The sequence below is a fragment of the Trichogramma pretiosum genome, unplaced genomic scaffold, assembly GCF_000599845.2.
Source record: "Trichogramma pretiosum strain Unisexual culture from Peru unplaced genomic scaffold, Tpre_2.0 scaffold3, whole genome shotgun sequence".
Lineage (NCBI taxonomy): Eukaryota > Metazoa > Arthropoda > Insecta > Hymenoptera > Trichogrammatidae > Trichogramma > Trichogramma pretiosum.
In genome coordinates, this window is record NW_019641698.1 from 4,518,347 (window position 1) to 4,537,822 (window position 19,476).

General features: G+C 39.7%; 5 protein-coding genes across 14 annotated transcripts in view; 3 read left to right on the plus strand and 2 right to left on the minus strand.

Annotated features, from left to right (window-relative positions):
• Positions 1–4,394, plus strand: part of LOC106650803 (serine/threonine-protein kinase MARK2-like) — a 61,798-nt gene extending 57,404 nt beyond the window's left edge. For all 10 annotated transcript variants that reach the window (XM_023462459.1, XM_023462454.1, XM_023462460.1 and 7 more), the window contains one exon: positions 67–4,394. In XM_023462459.1, coding sequence (XP_023318227.1) covers positions 67–279 — 213 coding nt within the window. In that variant the 3' untranslated portion in view covers positions 280–4,394. The remainder of the gene's footprint in view (positions 1–66) is intronic.
• A 425-nt stretch (positions 4,395–4,819) lies between these two features.
• LOC106650820 (40S ribosomal protein S27-like) lies at positions 4,820–6,434 on the minus strand. Its single transcript, XM_014369038.2, has 2 exons — positions 6,343–6,434; positions 4,820–5,710 (listed from the first exon to the last, which is right to left on the minus strand). Exon 2 carries the CDS (start codon positions 5,707–5,709, stop codon positions 5,452–5,454), a length of 258 nt encoding a protein of 85 aa, XP_014224524.1. The 5' UTR covers position 5,710; positions 6,343–6,434; the 3' UTR covers positions 4,820–5,451.
• Positions 6,435–6,594: 160 nt separating this feature from the next.
• On the plus strand, positions 6,595–7,372 carry LOC106650894 (bis(5'-nucleosyl)-tetraphosphatase [asymmetrical]-like). Its single transcript, XM_014369150.2, has 2 exons — positions 6,595–6,917; positions 6,999–7,372. The coding sequence occupies exons 1-2, from the start codon at positions 6,803–6,805 to the stop codon at positions 7,313–7,315; spliced, it is 432 nt and encodes a 143-aa protein (XP_014224636.1). The 5' UTR covers positions 6,595–6,802; the 3' UTR covers positions 7,316–7,372.
• Positions 7,373–8,303: 931 nt separating this feature from the next.
• Positions 8,304–11,109, plus strand: LOC106650870. The gene is made up of 4 exons (XM_014369108.2): positions 8,304–8,858; positions 9,091–9,706; positions 9,788–10,312; positions 10,441–11,109. The coding sequence occupies exons 1-4, from the start codon at positions 8,756–8,758 to the stop codon at positions 10,715–10,717; spliced, it is 1,521 nt and encodes a 506-aa protein (XP_014224594.1). The 5' UTR covers positions 8,304–8,755; the 3' UTR covers positions 10,718–11,109.
• Positions 11,110–17,283: 6,174 nt separating this feature from the next.
• Positions 17,284–18,526, minus strand: LOC106650772. Its single transcript, XM_014368974.2, has 5 exons — positions 18,221–18,526; positions 18,099–18,136; positions 17,863–18,017; positions 17,664–17,781; positions 17,284–17,589 (listed from the first exon to the last, which is right to left on the minus strand). The coding sequence occupies exons 1-5, from the start codon at positions 18,363–18,365 to the stop codon at positions 17,299–17,301; spliced, it is 747 nt and encodes a 248-aa protein (XP_014224460.2). The 5' UTR covers positions 18,366–18,526; the 3' UTR covers positions 17,284–17,298.
• Between the last annotated feature and the right edge of the window lie 950 nt (positions 18,527–19,476).

Below are 19,476 nucleotides of genomic sequence, written 5' to 3' on the forward strand. Positions count from 1 at the left end.
TTTTTCAACGCCGATGATGGATAAAAAAATGTCGACACTAATTTCATAATTTTATCATTTCCAAAGGTATTGGACGCAAACGAATGTCAATACGAGCAATTGGAGCGTTTCCTGCTCTTGTGTTCGCACGGCGAGCACGACAGCCAAGTTCAGTGGGAGATCGAGGTATGCAAGCTGCCGCGCTTGTCGCTGAACGGCGTGCGCTTCAAGAGGATTTCCGGCACGTCGATCGGCTTCAAGAATATCGCCAGCAAGATAGCGAACGAGCTCAAGCTGTGACTGCCGGTTGCCGTGAGCGGCGACGATCATCGGCATCCTCGTCCTCCCGCTGGCGTTGCTCGTCTGCCGATAAGCAGTGCGGCCGCGGCGACGACTGCGGCTCCTGCCACCGGTCAAACTACTACCTCGATCCCCACGGACACAACAGCAGCAGAAGCAGAAGCAGCAACAACAACAACAACAATAACTACTACAACTACAACTACCACCACTACCTGCAGCGTCAGCGGCGACAGCAGCAGCAACGTCGTCGACGAAGACGATGCCGACAATCGTTCCGACAACAAGGACAACCATAAAAAGGCTAATACGACGACGCCAACGACGACAACGGCGACGGCGAGCGACGATAACAGCGCGAATGCCGAGAGTCAACCGACACGCGGTGTCGCTAACAATGATGAAGACGACGATCATCCATAACTAGTACTGCTACCAACGGACGACGACGAGTTCAGGCTCTACTTTTACGAGCCCTATCCGGCACCTTCCCTTTCGCTCACTACGACGTCCTCCTCCTCGTCCGCCTCATCTGACACGATAACAACCTCGTCACAAGAGATATTCGTTTGAATTTTTGAACGGAGTCGGTTTTGCAATGTAGATTGTGTTAGGGGTAAACGACGAAGCGCAAATCTTGAACTCTCGCAAGTTCTCGTTGATACTGTGGCTAAGGCTGCGATTCATAATTGTTATAACGCTGATCGCGCGCTCCATTATTATATGTACGATATATATAAGGTGCCAAAATTCCCTCGGCAGCTGGACTGAATAATTATTGACATCACTCGATGCGCGGGCGTATGATTAAGATGGAAAATAAAAATTATATATATATATTATATGAGATGTAAAATGTGTATTATAAAATGAAAAAAGAAAAAAATGCGAGAAAAGATGGTGCGGTACGCGGGTTTTTTAATGGTTGAATCATACGCGTCGAAATAACAATGTTGATCGATAGAGCAAACGGCGCGCGACTATTATGGACGCGTGAACATAAAATAATATTAAGCTGTTGCCACAGTATTATAATTACTATGAATTATTATAAACGCGAGTTTTCTCTCTTACTCATTTGAATGAGTTTTGTTGTAAAAGTGTACATTGTTTATCGAAGCTAATGAGAGATATAGTGAATGTAAAATGAATCATAGAAATGCGAGAGGAACTGAAGGCGAGGGAGAAAGAGTTGTGATAAACGTGAAAAAACTATAACCAGTGCAGAGGTGGTGATCGTATAAAGTGTCAACGGCAAAGACTATGTGAAACTAGATTGAAGACGAGACCAATGTTATCGTGTGCAAGTGCAGAGCCTTCGATTAACATAAAAAATGTCAAAGTAAAATTAAATAATGTTCAAGATTACGTTAAAAATGTATGTGATTTTCGACATTTTTTAAATTTTATTCTGGCTGCAGATTCGAATATTGTTTTTTTCGGCCGGAAGTCTACGAAAAACTGTACGGTGATTGACGATAAACTTCAAAGTAATTTTAAATATTACACACATACATATATTCACAAATATATGCATACATAAATATGTGTCGTTTGAAAAGTGTCGTCAATGTTTCTTTATTTATTGTGAATAAGGGCTAACACACAAACTTGCGAGATGCTTATGGGCAGATGATCGGTTGTCAGGAATGAAATTACGCGTCGTCAAAAGAAATATAAATATTTATAGATATATCAAGACACCAAATCATATTTTTTATTAAAAAAAGTAAAATAAATAAACGGTATTGTAATATTAAATGCCACTCGTGAGTCACCGACCGAACATTTGAGTGTCTTGTTGTTAGTTCGAAATCACTCGCGCGCCACATGTTCTCTAAGATCGTCGATCAGCCTTTTTTCGATCATTTTTACAATATGTTTTACTTTTTATATTAATATATAAACACACTAAAAATACACTCTTATAAGTAAACAAAATTGGTAAGAAAAAATGTTCGACGTTTAGTTTTAAAATACGTATGCATTAATAGTTCTCATACTAGAAAATTTAAAAGTTGATGATAATAATAATAACAATGAATGATCAGTTATGATTATTCTCGTCACATTAATATAAAAATATGATATAACTCTATGATAATTATAAAATAAATACGTGTGTGAGTAGTGCGAAATACAAAACGAATCTGATGTATAACGGACTATGATTGTATAAAAATATCGAGACAAACGATGATGGTTTTAAAATTAAAAAATCGGAGATGTAATACAATAATAAATGTAGAATGAAATGAGAAAACGTAGGTTCATGTCTCGAATGTGATTTAATAGTCGCATCGATGTAACGATTAACGTATAACTTATAAAAAAATACATGTGCGTCTGTTATGAATGTTACAAGTGGACTGTGTGCGATGTGGATAGTGAATCAGATTTAAAGTGTCAAATGATTGTTATTAAGTAGTTGAAAAAAATTAAGAGGCTAAGAGCAAGTAAAAACGCACTTATAGGAAACTAAAAAATAATTATTACGAAGAATTGCCACCAAGGTCTGCTGTTTCTACGTGAGATTTAAATAATAAATTTAGATATTATATATAAATAAACAATTGGATATACATGTAATATTGTAACTTTTATTTCATTCTGCGATAATATCGAGAAAAAGTTTTGCAAATAAACTTTTAAGATTTAAATGAAGCTGTAAAAGAAATGAACGCAGATACGAGTGTAAATAGAATATAATTTAATAAAGGTACTAGTTTAAAAATGAAATCATGTTTAATAAAAAAAATAAAAGTATGATTGTACAATGTGTACCATTTGAATAAATGTTGTAACCTTGTTTATGTCTGGGAGAATTTTATCTTGGGCTCATAATTTTCACAAAGATATCAAAGTTCTATTGCCTAACAACTGATCAATTAATCAACTTTGTTACTGTTAGAGAGACTAATTTATTCACACGCTCTGTATAAGATTGATTTTTTTTCATATTTCTTATATAAGTACATGATAATAAACTTGCTACAGATGATCAATTTCGATGAAAATTTAAATAAATGAAGCGTACAACCTTATTCACTCTTATAAGGCACAGCGCTGGGCATCGATAATCGACTGATAGAATCTAAAATATCGGATCCAGCATGCTGTGTCAAATAAGTTATCGGATTATTGATCATTTTATGATAATCTGTCATTTCTGATACATGATACAGAGTGATAATTGTATCGGAGGCACTGAAATTTCTTTTCATTGTCAATGGCTAAGACAACGTCAACATAAAATTCGTACTTGAAGCGTTACATATAAATATTATTTACATGTCTCGTGCATATGAAATCACACGCTACACATACAAGTTACATAAACCTTTTTTTGCAATCAAATGTAGTTCCGATTTAAGACTTGGACAAATTGAAACTATGTAATATAATAACATAAATCGCGATGAGACTAATTATGTCAAATACATTTTTCGAATTCCTTGTTAATAATAATAATGAATAATATATAGAAACATTGTAAAGCATCTTTGGTAGGCAATTGTAATGCGTCGGAAGCAAAAAATTAAAGAAACAATTACTAACAAATTCTGTACATCGTCTTGTAAGAGCAGAGGTGAAATTAATATTCAAGGTGTTATTACGTGCGATCTCTGTAAATTGTCACTGTTGTAGTCGATATTATTAGTGGTAAATTAATAAGACCCCAAGTAATGCGAAAAAAGTACATAAAACAAAAAGTCCCTAACCACTTTAGTAGGTAAATAATACATATATACATATTGTTATTCGAAAAAAAGTAAAACTACCATGCAAATCAGCTTTGGATGAATGTCTGGATAAATGTATAAAAGTTACAAAGTAAAATACTTATATCCAAGAAATCATCTGAATGACACTTGTTAATTTCACATGGAAATAACATAATAGGATGGCTGGGTAAAGACAATATTGAGAAAAAATCGTTATCTAGCCTCGTTCAATCAAGTGAAGTATATCGAAAAATTTATCCTTTGACATTGTTCACATTTTAAGTACAAGAAACATTTTTGAGGAGAAACTTCAATCAAAAAATCGAGAAAATTGACAAAACACTCAAACGTTCTTTTGTTTGTAGATAGGTATGCGAGTAAAAAAAAAAATTAATTAGAGCTTTGCTGAGTGTTATTTGGTGATTGGTAATATCTCTTAGCCAAAATGTAGCCGAAAAAAAATGATAATCGTTTATATATAAATGGTAACACATATTGTTTCTGAACTGCCATCTCTATACAGTCAAAGTCACCCATAATTGAAAAAATAAAAAAAAACAAAAAACTCGGCTATTATAATTAAACTAAAATATATTATTGTAATGCATGAGTTTTGTTTTGAAACGAAAAAATTTTATACAGAAACATGAGGCACAACAGGGATAAATGAAGCTAAAAAGACTTGGTGTTTAATCTAATACAAATATTGAAAAAAATAACAAATTATTTGTTATTGGTTTATTTTACCTTACCTTGTTACATTTACATTTGATTTATGCATTGATACATTAATCAACTAATTTTATGTGATTTGATTTTAAGATATCATAAAATTTTAATCTACTTGACTTATAATTGAATTTGTTATGAATTCAATTTATCTTAATTTTGTATTATTTTCATAAATACTGAACACATCAATGGAAAACATTCAATATCCCTCATCTTAGTGTTAAAATTTATTATTAACTTTGTACCAACTGGAGTACAGTGGTCCTTAAAGAATTAAGTATAGTATTTGATAGTATTCAATAGAAAATTAGAACCAAGTCATAACTGATATTTTTTATAATCTAAATTCAATATTTTACCTGGTATTTTAATAATTACAGATTAGATATTGAACAACATACCAAAATTTATTAAGAAACTAAATATCAATGCATGCTTTCATCACATAATTAAGTAAATCATTAGAACAGATCTCTATTTACTCATCACTTATACTTTCTTCAGATATTATTTGTTTATTATTAGATGGTTGTAAGCAGTAACAAACACTCCTCTCTTACTATTAGTCTGTAAAATATTTTATTTAGCCACTCAGCTTTTCAAAATTGTTTGAAAAATGTTGTAAGTAAATATGATGTCTTATGGATGGTAAAAAAACTCTCATGCATGCAAGAAAATATGTTACTGTCTTTTATTTTTTTTTTTTAAATAAAAACTAGCACTGAACTTTCCTTCTGAAAGAGCATCCCTCTGTCAGACGTGCTTTACCACCCGTTGGTGTGCACAAAATGGAATTGCAACCATCACATGGAACAGCTTTTTGCGCATGGGAAAAAAGTGTTTTGATTACAAAACAACCTGGGCATTTCACATCCATGAAATAACTGTTAGGTTTTTGTACCAATCTCTTAAGCTTGTGCTTCCTTTTTTCCTCTGCTGGTGCAGGGTGTAGATAATCTACAGCTAATGGCATTCTGAAATTGACACATTATAATTATATTAAATATTTATTATGTGTTAGCTTTAATAATAATACAATAATTTTGAATAATTGAATTAAGTTATATTTTCTTAGTATTAATTTATAAAAATTGTAAAATTAAAATTTGATTGATCAACATAATTGACAACTGTCAAGCAGCTAAGACATTTAGATAATATATTTTGATAAATAACGAAGGTCAACAATAAAATTTTATTGACATTTTAATCGATATGAAACCTGACTATATTATGCAAACTCAATTAAAGTAACTATTTAAATTATTAATTCCCTCATTATCAATTTTTAAAATGAAATTAAATGTCAAATATGCTAAGGTGCTATGCTCTCAAAAACACAGAGGCCACACATTAATAATCAATGGAAAATAAACATGAACCATATTTCTGAATAAACACTTTTCAATTGGACAACAGGACACTTTTTCAATCTAATGGTTAACCACAGCTCTTGAAAGTCTCAAGATTATTGTGGAAAATCTATATTGTGCCAATCATTAAAACGCTCCAGGTGTTTTTATAGATTTTAGCAATAATCTTTCACATAAAAGTATGTATAAATGTAAACATCAAGCATCAATTATTACATACTTGCAGCACTTACTTGTATTTATTTTGGTTTTGATATAGTTTATAATAAAAATAAGCGATGCCACGTGCTCTACTACAACCGCATTTGGTAAAAAAATGGTATTTTCATTTCAATCGGGAAGACAGAAATTTGAAAGTGACCTCAATCGGCTGTTCGTGGAACTATTCATAATCGCGAATTTCGGCATTTCATAATGTCAAATCGATAAAAGAAATTGTTGGCAAGTCATTGAATTTTTACCCAGTGTCATATGATTTTATTTAATTGTTTTAATTTTAAAGGTTTTTTAATACTTTGATTTAAATTGCTGCAACATTCAACAATAATTTGAGATGAGCAGCAGGTGGCAGCAGCTACTTGAGTCCGACAGTCAGCCGCACGTTCGAATCAGCTGTCGCCTGTCACACAGTCTGCTACTGCCTTGTAAACATCGAAGCGCATACACAACACTGAGAAATATTCGTACGCAGTCATGTCTCGACCATTCCGTTCCTGTGGTTTCATCATTTTCCGACGAGTTTTGCCAAATGTCGAGTACCTGTTGATGCAGGCGTCGTACGGCCAACACAACTGGACACCGCCAAAAGGTAGCACTCGCGGTTTCTTTCACTCAAAATACGAAAAGAAAAAAATTTACAATATCTCGATGCGTATGCTTATATAAAAAGGTTTTGTCGATCCTGGAGAAAATGACATGCAAACTGCTTATCGCGAGACTCAGGAGGAAGCCGGCTTCTCGAGAGAAGATTTGAAGGTTTACGAGGACTGTAAACTGGAACTAAAGTACGAAGTCGGAGGCAAGATGAAAACCGTGATTTATTGGCTGGCCGAGCTGCTCGACAAATCCAAAGATGTGCAAATGTCAAGGGAGCATCAGGATTACAAGTGGCTTCGATTGGCGGAGGCCTGCGAGTTATCCGGCTACAAGGACATGCAAGCCGCGCTGAAAAGCTGCGACGATTACATATCGAAAAGTGTACTCTAGCTTTCTTACAAATTTTAGGACTGTTGACTCCCAGTATTCAAGTACAAACCTTTAATAAATAAGCGTATAGAAAAATTCTGAAAAATATAATTCTACTTCATTGTTTTTAGTTCCCAAAGTATCGTTATTTGAAATATTGAATCGAATTTATTCAGCAGAATCGATAACAACGATTTCTAACTATTCTCTTTTATCGTACACTGACATAGCTGTGCTCTACATCGCTCGCCAATTCAATTTTCGAAACGAGAAATGACTTTAGAAATGTCAAGTACATTTGACACCGACGCGTACACCGAGAGATTTCGTATCAAATCGACATAAAAGACATCAACCAATTTAATTGAATCAAAATAAAATTGAGTGTTCATAATACTTCGGCTATTAGGCTGATCTTGCGACGGCTGCTTGTACCGCTTATTACACACAAAAGCATCTGCTTGTGATCTGGGTTTTTTCATCTCATCACGACATACTGACGCATCGCCGTTACATTACGGCCAAAGCCAAATGTCTAACACGTGCTGCTGAGCCTCGTTCGCGCAAACGATGATGGCGATGATGTTTTCCGCGCGAGCACGCGATAGGCGCTGTAATATACGTGTACGCAAATGGTATGTACGGTCTTACTGAAGAGAAAAAGACACTCGACTCTTGAATGAAGCGAAAACAGAATGCATGCGTACACAAGATTTTCAGCTTCCGAGCGTGAGAGGCGCGCGATTAGAGTCTCATTCTCAAGCTTGTGTGTTTGTCTCGCTCGCTCTCTATCTTTTCTTACATATATTTATAATTGAACGAGAGATAAGGGGCTTGACCCTCGAGCTACATTTCGCGTGACCCCGCGAAGACTCGAGGCAGCGGTGGCGGCGGCGGCCGCAGCATCAGCAGCCGTACGAGAGACAGAGCGAGAGAGAGAGAGAGAGAGAGATTACATACGAATATATATAGGCGCACACATGTGATCGTTTACTACATGGGTCTCGTCCGAAGAAAAGAAGTCGAATCTCGAGTGCGACATCGGCGTCGGTCCCGCGCGTAGTCTTTTTTGTAACAACATCTCGCGCGTGTCTCTGTGCGTGTGGGTGTGTGCGGCCTACCACTGTGCCTGCTGCAGCGAAAACTCGGCGAGGAAAATCGCGGCGTAGGAGTTGGCGAACTTGAGAACACGAGCGCGAGATAATAGGGGTGTATAGGCATACTGCTATACCGCAGCAGCGTCGAGAGGCGCGAGAGATAGCGCGCGACGACGACCCGAGACGCCCGATCCTTTTCTCTTTTGCTCGTTTTCTCCCACGCAGAGACGCATACACACATATACATAACGCTAATACGTACGTAGCGCGTCGCATATATCTACGTACGTGTGCTGCGCATAGACATCAATTGTACTGACACACATTTACGCCGTGGAGATAATCGAGCTGGTGTATATAGATCATGAGACGCTGGGATTTAACGGCGTCGCCGCCGTCGTCGTCGATCGTCGTCGCTTTACTCATCGCGCTGCATCTCTTTTGCAGCTGCAATGTCGCCAACTGCGGTAAGTCTTTAATGTTTTCGTTTCGTATTTTTTTTATTCTTCGTTTGTCTCCGTCGTTTATACTCGAACTAAACGAAAGACACCGTACATGCTCTCGGGCTTAGCGATACGATTGCGAATCGGATTTTTTTATCAAAAGTTTTTCAAAGATATCTGTAAGCAAATTTCGGCGTATGTGAAATGTATCGTGAGCAGGCATCGTTACAATGCGTACCGATTTTGTCATTCACAGCCGAGACAAGTCAGAGCCCGGCTAGCAGTGGCAACGAGACGACAGCGACGTCGGCCGCGGCCCAAATGGCCCTGGGCGAGAAGCAGCTCGGCGACCAGATACGCTCGATCCTCAAGCACTACCAGCAGGCGGACCCTGTGGGGCTGCCGGGCGCCCCCATACCCGATCCCATGCCCGTGCCCAACATGCGCCACTCGTTCTCCATGTTCACCATGAATCTCAACACCATCAAGGTCTACGGCCTGAGCAAGTTCCGCATCGAGCAGATCAGGTCGGAACTGGCCAAGATGCAGGTCTCGGTGGCCCTCGACATACAGACGCTCGACATCAAGGGCCTGTACACGCTGTCCTCGTGGATCTCCTCGTCGGCCGGCGACTTCATCGTCAAGTTGAAGGGCGTCAACGTCAAGGGCCTGGCCAGGCTCGAGGTCGGCAACGACGGCAAACTCCATGCCCAGGACATCGACATGGATCTGACCTTCGACAACATCGACATGGACTTCCAGAACCTCGGCTTCTTCGCCTCGGTCTTCCAGGGTCTCATCAATTCCGTCGGCTCGTTCATATTCGACAGTATCAAGCCCTACATCCTCAAGGAGGTCAATACCAATGTCAGGTGCGCAATCGACCCAAGCTCAAATCGCATCGCAATCGAGCGTTAGATCTTTAATATTATTTGGCCTATCTGCTGTTACAGGGGTGAGGTGAACAAGCACATATCGCAGCTGCCCAACTACTTCCCGAACTCGATCTCTCCGTTCGACATGGCGGTGGCCGAGGCCCGCAAGCAGGTCTCGGAGATGGGCTACGACCCGTTCAAGGTCAAGGACTACAGCCAGAGCATGGGCATGTTCACGATGACGTCGTCGCACACCTGGCTCACGGGCCTGGCGAGCTTCTATCGCATGGGCAACATCACCCTCAGCATGGAGAACGGCACGGTGTACGCCGTGATGGACGTCGGCACCCAGGAGATCGAGGGCCGCACCCACTGGGAGGTCAGTCTGATCGGCGGGGTGGTGTCGCGCGCCGGCACCGTCAGCTTCACCATCGAGTACTTCCGGGTGCAGCTGAATCTCAGCCAGCCGCTGGACACGCGCCAGCGCGCCACCCTCGAGGAGCTCGACTTCGAGCTGGGCAACATACAGGCGAGGATCCACGGCGCCGGGACACTGGATTATCTCGTCGAGGCCGGCGTCAATATTCTGCCCAACCTGCTCAGGTAAGCTGCAGCCGGCTGCGCTGGAGTTTTGCTACGCCCCGCAGAGCTGCGGATATTAAATATTTTCTCTCGCGATTCCTTCTCCCGACAAACTGCATTAAAAAACGCACACGCAAATCACGTCACAGGAACCAGATAATGGATGCCCTCGAGGGACCGATTCGACGTCGCATCCAGGACGAGCTGGATAAAGTCGACGTGGAAAAATTGATCGACGACCGCATACCGGAAATAGCCGAGCACGCCCGTCTCTTCCAAGGCATGTCGGCCAAAGACCAAGAGGAAGCTTTGGAAGCCGAGGAGGCGGAGGCGGCTGCTGCAGCGGCGGCAGCGAGCAATAGTCAATCCGACATCGACAATCAGGAGCCTTTCTCTGAGAGCGAGGAGGAACGCGGTGAATCTTAAATTCGTTCGTTCGTATATATACGTGATCGGAAGAGCACATTTCTTCATTTACTTTCTTGTTCGATGTTTTTTCGCATTGTTTTTTGTCGTCGTATTTTTTTTTTGTGTACGTCATTGTAAAACGAACTGTGCGGCTCTTGTATTCGATTAGCGAGTCGGATGCACACGTTTGCAAATTTTCTTTCGTTTTTTACGATTTGCGATGACATCTGCTTTTAGCATTATATTCTTTGTGCGGCCAACGCGACGTTTTTTCCTCGGCTATTTTTGTACATTTATTTAAAAAAGAAAAATGATTTGAAAAAACGTTCACGTTTGTGTAGCGACGTTTACATCTCTCTGTATCAATTTATAAATAAAAACTAAAATTGCAATATTTTGTTGAAAAAGTTTACGTTTGGTTTGCGTTACATAAACAATCTCGTAATACAGCGTTATATCGTTAATTTTTTAATAATTTGTAATGTCATTCAATTCATATGGAGCGTAGAGAGCAAATCAGCGCGTTCAACGTAAACGGAGAAAAAAGCGCATTTCACACTTTTCTTTATCCGTTAATGCAGCGGAATATCGTATCGCGTCACCTGTATTCTCGTTACAGCACGTATACAGACGCGCACAAAGGCCAAAAAAAGGGTTGATAGCCCGCGCACCAGCCACTATTGTGCACGTTAGTCTGGGTGCATATGCAGGCACAGTAGCTCAAGAGACACCATATTTTATGTAGAGACACAGTGTCCATGCGGAATAGCTCTGGATACCTGCCAGATACCCTTAGTTCTGATGTTCGTGCACTCGAGAGAAAGAGAGAAAAAGAAAATTGTCGATACCTGTGTAGGTGATATGTGTTATTATTATCATGATTATTATTATTACTATCTAGTGCATATGTCACGAGCATATTTTTCATCTAGTTTCAAAAAAAATATTTTTGATTCTTTTCGTCCTCTTTCCTTCTAAATCATCGCTCGCTCGAGCACGGGATATAAAAATTCATACGTTCGCATTCGTATGTGCATTGTGCGCCCGCGTATACGCGTCAGTGGATGTACTATTTAAAACTCGTTTGATTTCTCAAACAAATCATGACCTGCCCCGCGCGTTACGTACGCGCTTTATGTAGCCGAGTTACCTAGATATACGCGAAGCACGAACTATAATAGCCTCTGTCTATGGCGCATATACTGTACGCTACGTATATAATATAACTGACATTGTCCAGTATATGTGTATATTCATGTACGCGGAATGCCGACCGTAAATGAATTCGAAAGTTAATGGATTGAAAAAAAAAGTTGGTTGCAGCATCATATGGTACGCGCGTGGGTGGCTGTATGGAAACCATTTAGTTGTTGTGCTTTTCTCGTATCGCGTAAAATTCATAAAACCTCTCGCTCGCCTGCACACATATACACTATGTATACGATGCAGCTATATGTAGGCAGTAGGACGCAACACACTACCCACGTACCCAGTACCGTACGTAACTTTTGTTTTGTTTGCCAGTTCGGCTTTATTATGTGCGCGCGGGCGTATATATAATGCACACGTATACGCGTTTATGCACTCGAAAAAGGGTAAGCAAATTACGCGGCCGGGGGTGGAAAGGAGGCTGTCGATTCATCGCTCGCTGAGAGCAAAAGTTTCACGAGATTCCAACTGCATCGTGTGTGCGTATGGATAGTGATCGAAGCGACGCATCAGTTGATTTACATCGATTCATTTGTACGTTCCATCATACTCATCTCCCCTGTCTTGTTTAGAAACTTCGAGCTGAAATTCTCGTTTGTTTTTTTTCTCTTTTTTTAATTTATATAAATCGAGGAATCCTCGGCAATATGCTGAATTTCAATTGGAGCGAGCTGCTGTTTGAAATGCTATTTACTACAATGATACGAGATATTCCATTGTTCAGACCGTGACAGGAGTAATACGATGCAATAATATTATTCTATCTAAATGATGCATGTACATCGTACAATGTAACATAAAGTTGGCCGTATTGAATGTTGAAAAATATTTTATTAAAGTTTTTTTGGTGGCTTTTATTTATTAAATTTTTCAAAATAAAGGGGCAAACAAAGTAGTATCAAATTGAATAATATTTTGATTTTTGAAAATACATTTCAATTTGTATGAGTGATGGACACAAATTATAAACTATTCATTTCGTTTAACCCAATTAATAGGAGCTCTAACGAACTAAATACAACAATGTTAATTGGCATAATTGCGGCTTCGAAATGGGCTATTTTTCATCTCATAATTATTGCGCAACGCATTATCATTGTTTCAAATTCCAACGTTATCGATTCGAATCGCTAAAAGTAAGTCAATTATATCTATAACATATTAAATGAGAATTTCATTAATTATTTTAAAAATTTCATTTCTTTTGGAATAAAATTAAAAGCACACACGAAGCAGAGAGCTTCTCAGAGCTTTTTGAAGGCAGCTTAACGTGCTATCGAATTACCATTTTTGCCTTTCATACTTTCTCAAGAATATCTATACAATTTTCGCATTAAACATGGAAAATTTAAATGCATATCCACGTGGTTCTCTCTCTTCTCGTCAGCGAACATCCATCTTAACTTTTTACGTGTTGAAACATATAATCGAGTTTAAAATTTCCATTAAACATTGTCTTCTGAGAGATGATCAGTATTCAAAGCTGAAATAAGTTTACTATTTTTTACCTCCGGACTTTTGTGTGCATGATAAAATAAAATTCATAAGAGACCAGATACAATTATTCATCAAAGAGCAGCATCAGCTATATCATCAACATTCATGAAACTCTTGTGCGTATTTTTTATCCCCAAAAAGAAATCCCACGTTACATCCGTACGTTTTTCTAATTCTCTCTATATCTAGCTCGAGGGGAATGCGTGTGCTACATTTTAACCCTTATAAATACGCGCCGGAGGCTTATTCGTGCAAACCCCCCGGTATTAAGTTCGCGTTCAAGTCATCGCGTCTGATACGCACAAAGTGGATTACGCATAATCAGCCTTGTGCGACTCGGTTGCAACGTGAATAAGTATTACATAGTATTCCACGCGCGCTCGCATAGCTTAACGAATTTTCTCACGCGAATCACGCTTCGCTTTTCTTTTTTAGTTTTACGTTACACTTTTCGAATTTTCAACTGCGGCCCGTGACATATATTATCAAGCTCGCAACGTTTGCTGCAAGACTCGAGGCCGGGCATTTAACGTTCGAGCGTTTCGATAGTCACCCGGCGAGCTCTGGAGTAAAGCTTCTATGCACTTTGGACTTCCGGCTCTTGCTCTGTTCGTGTCCCTTTAGGGAAATGCCGGATGATCCTCTCCGATGGCTGTGTACAAAATTTACACTGGACTGGGGCACAGATTTTGACTTCTCGATCAAGTACGTGCGCTCTTACGAGAGTCAAATGTCGCAATTTTCCTCTCTCTTTTTTCCACTTTTATGTGAAAGTGGGATGTTTTTTTCTAAATGACTAAAAAAATACGATTGCTAATTCTTTGAACTCACGACTTTGACTTTCCATTCGAGTCGACATCGGTCGGTGTGGATGTGTCTGATCGCACGTTGATATTGTCTACTTGAACCACATATTTGGTTCGACTAAAAAGCACAGTAAAATAATCAAAACAAGGCATTTAAATTCAAATAAATTTTGACGAATATTATAGCAGCAAGCTATCCTTCGCATTTACTCGGAGTTTGAAAATTATAAGATCGCAGCTACGAAGTACATGTATAAACGTACCTCAGTCGCAATAACCATGTACTAAACGATTTGCTACATAAACTTCTTATCACGAGAACCTCTACTTCCTTACGTTATACTAGCTGCTGCTGCGCACCTTGACGGCGGCAAAACTCGACTGCCGCTGCTGCCGCTCGGTGCTTATCCGTTATGAGTCTCTTAAAGCTGGCGAAATTGCCACTAGGTCGCTTGTCCGACCGCAATGTTCGAGACCCGGGCTATCTTCTTCTCCCACAACAGCGCGGCGCAGATTGAAAGATAACGTACGATAACGAGGGAGAAAGAGAGTGAGGCGTCGGGAGGACGAACAATCACGACGGGGGCGTGCGGCAAGTTAAGTATTTTTTATACACCATCGCGGTTGCGCTTCTTTTTTTGCTGATTCTTGTAACCGATCGTGTCGATAAATTTTTTTCCCCGTAATTAAAATTTAATGCTTTGATTTTGCTGAATAAAGAACGAGAGACGTGAATTTTCTTTATGGAAGTGTAGGTTCGGATTTTTAATGACGTTGGTTTGATTATATGTATGTTGACCGTGGCGATCGACTTCGTTAATTTTGCACGTGCTGGCGATTTGATCGCAAAAGTTACACGATTTTCTCATCGATCGATTTTCCATCTAATGAATTGACCAACGGCTTGTGGCTGAGATAAAATAATTTCATACGTAATTCGGCACGCAGAGAAAGAGTTTTTAACATTAGCGGGTTGCTAGAAGAATTAAAATGTAAAAAATCTGCGATATTAAAACATTAAGACTTGCAATCTTAAATCTCTTATCCATTAATGAATAGTGGTATTCATGAAGTCTAACACATTTGAAATCTCCAGACTGACGAGGAGGGCGAAGCGTCGAAAAATGAAGTTTCAGCCGGCTTTTTGCTGCAGTATACACACAGACGCGCGAGGGGTTTTTTCTCTCTCTCACTCTCGGCCGCGTATAGATCGAGCGCCTTGCATAGTGCGATAAATAATGTATGCAAGCGCGATGCGCGACGTCGTCGTCGTCTAGCTTCTGCGAGTCTAAGCACCCACAGAACTTGGACGTTTTGTGCGCAGTTTGCGAGAATAAAATATACGAAGAAAAGAGAGACACGACGAGAAAAGAGAGAGAGAGAGAGAGAGAGAGAGGAGATAAAAAAAAACTAAAAAGACGAAATTATTAAACCGAGCAGCAGTGGCTGGCACGGCGCTCGGTGGACCCGCGGAATATAAGTGAGGAAGAGAGATGTATGAATAAGTATATACGGGAGCTACGTGCGGCCGTTGTATACAGCGAGGCTGAGAGCGAGATAATGGATTTTTTGAAGTAGAGAGAGACCGAAGCATGGGCAAATATTTTTATTATTCATTGGCATTAAAAGGGAACGAGGATGGGTCGCGCGCAACGATAAACGCGATATATACTCCGGAACGATGTAAAATTAAATGTTGAAACACACTTTTAATTTTTTTCCTCGGTTCGAGCTCTATAACCGATGTTGGGATAGGTGTATGTACACACATGGCGCTCTTTGTGCGCCCCCGCGTTACACGGTCAAAGAGTCGACTTTTTCGAAACGAAGTAAAAATCAAGCTCGTGCGCGCGTGGGGCGATCAATTAAAAGCGAGTTGCGTAGTTTTTCTACTTTTTGAGAGAAAAAAGAACTACGCGTTTTAAAAAACAGCAAAAGTTTCAAAGTATCCGAAGCCACACTGCACACACGCACACATACACGCTATACTCATCCACGACTTTGTGCGGCTAAAAGCGCTAGCAGTATCGTATATAGCAGCGAGTCTCGACTCTCTCCAGTTTTTACTCGACGTGATATACGACGCGCGACTAGCGGCCCTTTAAACTCGAAACACGTATCGCGTATAGCCATAGCGCGCGCACACCTCACTGTGTACCAGTTAGCTGTGTATATAGGTACGTGGAGGTATACGCCATTCCGCGATCTTGGTACGCTCGGCGCCTGCTTTTTTTTTTTTACTCACGTCTTCTTTTCTGGCCGAGCAAAAGCGTAAATTTCGCTATACACGTTAAAAATGTTAGATATATGTATAAATATTTAAGCGTCCGCCCGCAAGCGCGCGCGGGCCGAAACTCAAATTTATTATGGCGCATTGTTATTAGAAGAAAAACGAGACTATTAGCGTCTGCAGGTCCAGCAACAGCGGCAGCAGTAGCATGAGCAGCAGCTAAATTCGAAGCTTTCGCTGCTGTAAAGCCAAGAATTTATGTCCGAAGAGATGATTCTTCGAAATGTGCAGAATACGGGAAAAAAATTCAAAAGCAAATGTAATAGAGGAGGGGAGGAGGAGGAGGGAGCATCCACCGAACGATTCCGCGCGCTTTTCGACGCGACAGATGTATGGAATATTTTGTTTTCGAAAAAAAATATATCTGTGTGTAGGGATGGAAAAATTTGAATTTATAGAGGGATTCGTGACAAAGCCACGTACGTTTGTATCTTTTGAAATATTTTGATTTACATCGTCTAATTCAAATCGAGATGTATGAAATGACGCTTTTTTTACCGCTGAAAAGCATCAATCGATCACTATATCAAAGCCAGCTTTGCAATAACACGCACCGCGAAAAATATCAGAGACGCAAATTTGTGTATGCAGCTGCAGGGGGAATAATATGTATCTTCAAAAGACTCTCGATTCGCAGCTTTTTGATTTTTCAAATCAAAGCTTTTTTTATTGAAAATATTTTCTGTACACAAACGTAATGACTAAAAAGAAAAATTTGCCTCTCTCTCTCTCTCTCTCTCTCTCTCTCTCTCTCTCTTGATTACGTAAAAGTCATGGATCAATGCCAGCGTCGATCTCTAATTTTTCTTCAGAGATTGGCAGAGATAGTCGCCGTATTCCTTGTACTTGCGAGTGAGTGCCTCATTGATCAAGGCCGGCGTTCGTTTGAAAACCGGCTCGTCGATTCCGGCGAACGTCGCCAGGACGGTGCCACCGATCTTCACGTTCGATACTCTGATTGGATCGAAGGTGAAGCTGATGTCGCACTCGTTCTTGGTAATTCTCGCGGTTGACTCGACCATTACGCTCATCTTCCTCACGTCGATGTAGGCTGTGTTCACGCTCGTCGGTACTCCCAAGACTTTGAACTGTTAATAAGAACCGCATGAATTTTTTCGTCGATGTACGAACTTTCACTTTTCCACGAACGAGTTGTGCTTACCTTAGCCAATCCAAATTTGATTCTGATATTGGGGAGAACTACTGGATACCTGACCGTGATTGAATCAGCCCCGAATCGGGCGCTCGAGGGACCAGATCTGCGCATATGTCTTACGTCGCTGTAAATAGTAAAAAGTTGTTGAATGAAAAGTCTGTATTTTTCGCCTGTAATTTCGATGCCAAAATAATCATCAACTCACGAGGCAACGACTTTGTGCATATTAATGTACAAAGTACTGTCGAAAATGTACGGCATGCGCATCTCGTATTCTCCAGGAAACTTGAGGTTGCCATCATTCGCCATCAAGTCGACCTGGTGTTTTATGTAAGCGTCGACCGCAGCATCATTTTTCAGCTTTTGGGAAACACATTTCAAAAGTTAAAATTACCGACTTGACGCCTCGAACTTTAAACTACTAGAATCGCGAAATCTTACCTCGACCCGTTGCTTCAACTCATCCAGAACACCATCGTCTGAATTAAAAGGAAGAAAAAAAATTCCCATCACTTCGAAGTTTCATCTTTACCATAATTTCTCGTTTAAGCTCGTATACTTACAGTTTCCGGAAACAGCTTGAGCACTCGCGACCAACGCCGCAACGCAGATTAATTTAATAACACTGAACATTTTTGGTTGTATAAAATTTTTTTTTCGGTTTACAGAGAACAAGTGAATGACTAGATTGCTACTTTCCAACTGCATAGTACATTGACACTTGTCGCTTACTTATACGCATCGTACGCAAAGTTTATAATTGTTTGCTTATCGACCCCGCGCCACAAGTTTAATGGACTAGAAGAGCCACGTTTGTTGAAAGAAATAATTTGATGATTGTTCAGTGCATGAGCGGTGAGCGTATAAATAAATCGTTATGAAGTCGTAATCTTGAAGATATTATAACGTCAAGATTGTGTAGTTGTAATTGATGATTAATGATGGAATTGAAAGCTCGGTGGCTTGTTTCAATAACTAATAAATGAATCCTCGTGCGAGCAATTTTTAGGTGCCTCGTTTGTTTTTCGTTGTAATTGTCGGAAATTTCTGTCGAATCATAATTAACATAAACAGTAATGCACAATGACTGGGCTAATTGCCCTTCGGAAAATAAAAACATATTGACGCACCCGTAATAATTATCAATCGGCACGGGCGATAAACAACCGGAAAAGCAAACAAATTTATCAAATTTCTGTAGCGCGTTCGGTGCAGCTTTTGAAATTTGAAAGATAAAAACAAAAAAAATCATGAATTCACGTGCGCGAGAGCGGAGAGATAGAGGAGAGAGAGAAAGAGAGAGAGAGAGAGAGAGAGAAGAGTGGGCGTATAATCCAATTAAACAATAACTCGGTCATTTTGCGCGCGATGATAATTCGAGTTTGAGTGGTAAAACTAACTATATTTATATCCTGGAAATGTATAGGATATTTCGCTCGACTAAAAATACGAGACCTCGCGCAGAGCACAGTATAAGGATAGTTTATACGGCAGTGCAAACAGAGAAAAAGTCGAAGCGTTTAATGCGATATACGCAATTAAAGCCAGAGGAAAATTACAAGTGCGTCACGAATTTTCTCCGTATATACACGCCGACGTGGTAAATTATTTATTCATGGAAAAACGAACGCTCGAGCCTTGCAGCTGCTTCAGTCTCCCCGCGCGTGGAGCTTAATTCAAAATTCTATAATCGTTGCTGATTTCACGCGTTGTTTGTGTAGCTGCATTTTGTAGTATTATTAGTTTTTTCATTTCTAGTTTTTTTCTTTTGACAACTGTTGCAATACGAGACCACGCGACAAACAAATGTCAACATAAG